Source organism: Sphaerodactylus townsendi, linkage group LG01, assembly GCF_021028975.2.
Source record: "Sphaerodactylus townsendi isolate TG3544 linkage group LG01, MPM_Stown_v2.3, whole genome shotgun sequence".
Taxonomy (NCBI): Eukaryota; Metazoa; Chordata; class Lepidosauria; order Squamata; family Sphaerodactylidae; genus Sphaerodactylus; species Sphaerodactylus townsendi.
The window spans coordinates 19,466,662-19,471,129 of record NC_059425.1 but is presented as its reverse complement, the minus strand read 5'-3'; the positions used below and the strand labels follow the sequence as shown (position 1 = coordinate 19,471,129).

Genomic DNA, 4,468 nt, shown 5'->3' with positions numbered 1-4,468 from the left:
TTCTGTAGTCAAAACTTTACTTATAAACATTTTTACTTATAAACGTACAGGTTGAGCAGATGGGAAACAAGCAAACACTCAATTGTGATCCCCAGGAATCATAAATACCCAGTACCTTGGCAACCAGACATCTAATAACCACTTCCCAAGTGCTTCAAATATGGACAATTTCTCAGGCTTCTCTCCAGATTAAAACTTCAACTCTCTTCACAAAACTGGTTTTAAGCCAAGTCATCGAGGCCTTTTCCTTCCGGGCTTTGCTCCCTGCTGTCTGTTGAGTCCAGGAGCCTTTGACCAAGCGTGTAGCCATAATAGCAGATGCCATTAATGCACCCAATCTCTGTTACAGTTACATTCCCACCGCCAGCCTGTTCCAGGAACGGTACCCTGGCATCTGGGTCCTCATCAGAGAGCTGAAGAATCCTGCCCCTGGGTTTCAGCACCCTCAGGCATTCCGCCACTAACTGTTTGGCTTTGCCCGGCCCTTGGGGGCACCGAAGCAGTGTGTCACAGGTCCCCTTGTCAAGCACGAGGTGGAAAGAGTCTGATTCAAAAGTGTTTTTCAAGTCAGTGGCATCAGCCAGACGACAGCACAGGCAGGAAAGTGGGTGCCGTGGCGGGGGGCTATCCTGGAGCAGCTGGCGTAGGGAATCCAGGGCTACAGGGGAGAAATCCAAGCAAGAAACGTGGAGTTGGTGGGGGGAGTCTTGATACAGTCTCAAACCGAAGGCCGAAGTGCCGCAGCCGACATCGAGGATTCGGGTCTCACCGGAGGACAGGCCCTGCAGAGTGGAGAGCAGCAATCCCGAGGCGTCTTCGTAGCTGAAGAACCAGTCAAAATGTTGGGGGCCGCTAGCTCTGTTCTTTAAATAGAAGCGGTCCCAGGTGTCACGCCGGTCCATGTGATGAAGCAGGTCTTCTGCAAGATGGACAGTGGAAGAATGGATCAAGCAAATGCGGCGGTCGGTTTGGCAACCTCACGATTAACTCCTTTTTGGGTATTGTCGAAGGCTTTCACGGCTGCAATCACCGGGGTGTTGTGGGGTTTCCGGGCAGTATGGCCATGTTCCAGTAGCATTTTCTCCTGACGTGTTGCCTGTGCACATAAGATGCCAGCCACAGATGCAGGCAAAACAAGAGACAATGCTCCCAACACGGCCACGTTGCCCGGAAACCCCACAACACCGCAGTACCTCCTTTTTCTCCAGCCCACTGAAAACCGATCACCCCAATGAGACATCCTTTGTGACAAAAGGCTGGTTGTTAAATTGCTTTAAGGGTGTTTCACATTCCTCACTTCCCTCAGCAGGAGCAAGTTTCAGGCGCATTCTTGTACAGAGTCCATTCCTTTAAAGTGAGACTTGGGGCAGAAATACACAATTGGTGAGCAGATCACCTGAATATATTTTGTATTCATTCTAAAGTTTTAAACATTATCTTTCTTCCTCAGTCGAAACTGGCACCTCAGAATCTGCTCTCGGCAGTCTCTAAATTTGTTCAGAATACAGCCCCTAGGCAGCTTGCTGGGGCAGCCACTCGGGACTATATTACACCTGTCCTTAAAGAGCTGCACTGGCTGCCAATCGAGTTCCAGGTCATTTTCAAACTTCTGGTATTGACCTTGAAGGCTGTGAGTGGTGTTGGACCAACATATCTTCGAGACCACATTGCCCTATATTGCCCTCAAAGACCCTTCCGACAACACCTCTTTTAGAGATCCCTGGCCCAAGAGATATCCGGATGGCTACAAGAGCCAGGGGTTTTACGGCCCTGGCTCTAGTCTGGTGGAACAAGTTACCGAGTGATGTCAGAGCCCTGCGAGAACTATCACAGTCCCGCAGGGCCTGCAAGACGTGGCTGTTCCTCCACCAGGCCTTTTCCATCTAGCCAGCCGAACCAAATGGCAATTAGACCATCTCCTTTCGGCCTCAGGGAGGGGGGGGAGGGAGGTGATGGTGATGATTATTTATTAACTATTAGCTTGCCATTGGTGTTTGTCATCTATTCACCATCTGCAACTAAAATGTTGTTGTAATGATTTAATGTTTTCATTGTACTGTTTTATAGTTTAATATCGGGTTTGTTTTTATGGTAATGATTTTAGGGACTGCATAACTGTTTATATATTGTGACCTGCCTTTTGAGCCCTTCGGGGTTACGGCAGGATACAAATCCAATAAACAAACAAACAAACGAACGAACGAATGAACGAACGAACGAACAAACGAACGAATGAATGAATGAGTAAATAAATAGATGAATGAATGAATAAATGAATAGTTTCAAGAGAACAGCCGTGTCAGTCTGTGGTAGAAGAACGAGATTCTAGTCCAGCAGCATCTTAGAGACCAACAAGATTTTTGGGGTATAACCTTTTAAGTCTCAAAGCTCCATCAGTATTATTTATAATGTATAATTTATTTACATTTATTCCCCGCCTTTTATCATGGGCTCACAGCTTGTTACAATGAAAGTCATACAAAAATCCAAAAATGGTAAAACCGCATCCAGAACACCCCATACCCCAGAATGATGTTAGTCTCTAAGATGCTACTGAAATTGAATCAGATACCCTGAGTGTGTTCTTTTCCTCCAAGGGGGCGAAGAATAATGGGGAATGCATGTGAGCATTTCAACTGGGAAAATGCTGCAGAGAAAATAATTTTCTGCCTCAACCACCGTACGTTGATTAAAATTGTGATAGTTGATGGAAGGAAGGAAAGGAAAGGGTTGTTTGGAAGATATTACCACAAGGATGAGAGATGTCCTACAGAATCAACCCTTGTGGGTGGCCAGGTCAGATGTGTAGCTGGCACAGGAGGTGGTGCCAACCACAAAATGTCAATCAGTAAGGTCATGCGTAATTCTAACACTCCTTCAATATTTCAAGCAGCTGCTCTGATTAAGAATATACCTTTGAATCTGCACAGCCTATCAGGAGCCCTGGTGGGCAAAAGCCCCACCTGCCCCATTCGCTTTCTAAAAGCACTTGGTAGGCACCAAGAACAGTGCCAGTCAGTGCCACACCGTGGCCCCCACAGGCACCACATTGGTTGGTTGTTGTGGGTTTTCCAGGCTGTGTGGTCTGGTAGATCTTGTTCCTAACGTTTCGCCTGCATCTGTGGCTGGCATCTTCAGAGGTGTATCATAGAGGGAAGTCTGTTACGCACTGCGTCCAGTGAGAAGGGAATTTTGAGTTGGGCATCTATTGTCCATGTCCCAGGGTGTAACACACTTCCCTCTGTGATACACCTCTGAAGATGCCCACCACAGATGCAGGCGAAACGTTAGGAACAAGATCTACCAGACCACAGCCACACAGCCCGGAAAACCCACAACAACCAGTTGAACCCGGCCATGAAAGCCTTCGACCATGTTTGCTTGTTTGTTAATTAATTATACTGCCCATCCCTGAAGGGCTCTGGGCGGTGCACAGATAAAACATTTAAAAGTCATTAAAACAATTAAAACATTTTAAAAATTGGGGATCCCTGCTCTACAGCCTACCTAGAACAAAGGCAACCCAAACGTTAAAAGCTGTTTTAAAAAAGTCTCTGGTGGGGCAAACCAGATGGGACAGCACGCTCCCCTTGACTTCAGCCAGGGTTCCCGCCCCAAAGTTTGGCTGTGCCTAATGGATGCAGGGGGTCAAGCTGATGGACTCACGGATAGAGAGGATTGCTATCACTAGCGTTCGTAAAACCTTGCAGAAAATTGCCTGTTTTCCTTGGCCCTGTCCTTCCCCACCCTGCGACCCCAGTCTTTCCCACGGGCACCTTGAGAAGTCGGCTACAAACCCTCCGAAACTTCAGTTCAGATCTTGAGACCGAGCAACTTGATGGACGCCCCTATTGCCAGAAGGATCCATCATCCCCTTTCTGCCAATGCCAGAGCTGCCCCCTCCCCCAAGCCCCTTCGCACCCACCTGCCCAGGCCGACGAGGAGGCGGCAGAACTGTGCCAAGAGCGCAGCAGCAGCGTCCTCAAAGCAACCCACGGGACCGCCAAGGAGGCGACGGCCGCAGCCATCTTCCAAGGGAGTCGGAAGGAGGAGCCAAGGCGAGGATCCTGCGAGGAGGAAGTCTGCAAAGGGTCGAGCGGGGATGTCCGGCTGCAGGGATTTCCTAAGGCAGGGGTCTGCAACCTGCGGCTCTCCAAATGTTCATGGACTACAAATCCCATCAGCCCCTGCCAGGGGCTGATGGGATTTGTAGTCCATGAACATCTGGAGGGCCGCAGGTTGCAGACCCCTGTCCTAAGGGATTGCAATGACGGAGTTCAGCCCTTGTTTATCCTGCGTCCCGGTTCTGTGGCTGCGCTCATTGCAGCGGATGGCGCGAAGGAGCGGGGGGGGGGGGGGTTGAATTTGCTCCTCCAGACCTCTGTGCAAGAGAACAGCCAGCTCCTGCTAGGGTTGCCAACTCTGGGACAGGGAATTCCTGGAGATTTGGGGACGGAGCCTGGGGAGG

At 49.4% G+C, this 4,468-nt stretch overlaps 1 protein-coding gene across 1 annotated transcript; it reads right to left on the bottom strand.

Moving 5' to 3' along the window:
* On the bottom strand, positions 1–4,154 carry CSKMT (citrate synthase lysine methyltransferase). Its single transcript, XM_048512611.1, has 2 exons — positions 3,926–4,154; positions 1–919 (listed from the first exon to the last, which is right to left on the bottom strand). Exons 1-2 carry the CDS (start codon positions 4,026–4,028, stop codon positions 222–224), a joined length of 801 nt encoding a protein of 266 aa, XP_048368568.1. The 5' UTR covers positions 4,029–4,154; the 3' UTR covers positions 1–221.
* Between the last annotated feature and the right edge of the window lie 314 nt (positions 4,155–4,468).

What these genes read in the sequence shown, in the direction of transcription:
- CSKMT (XM_048512611.1), bottom strand. Translation starts at nt 4,028, where the DNA reads ATGGCTGCGGCCGTCGCCTCCTTGGCGGTCCCGTGGGTTGCTTTGAGG. An exon ending in CTCCTCGTCGGCCTGGGCAG is followed by an intron (nt 920 to 3,925) that starts GTGGGTGCGAAG and finishes TCCATCTTGCAG; the next exon opens with AAGACCTGCTTCATCACATG.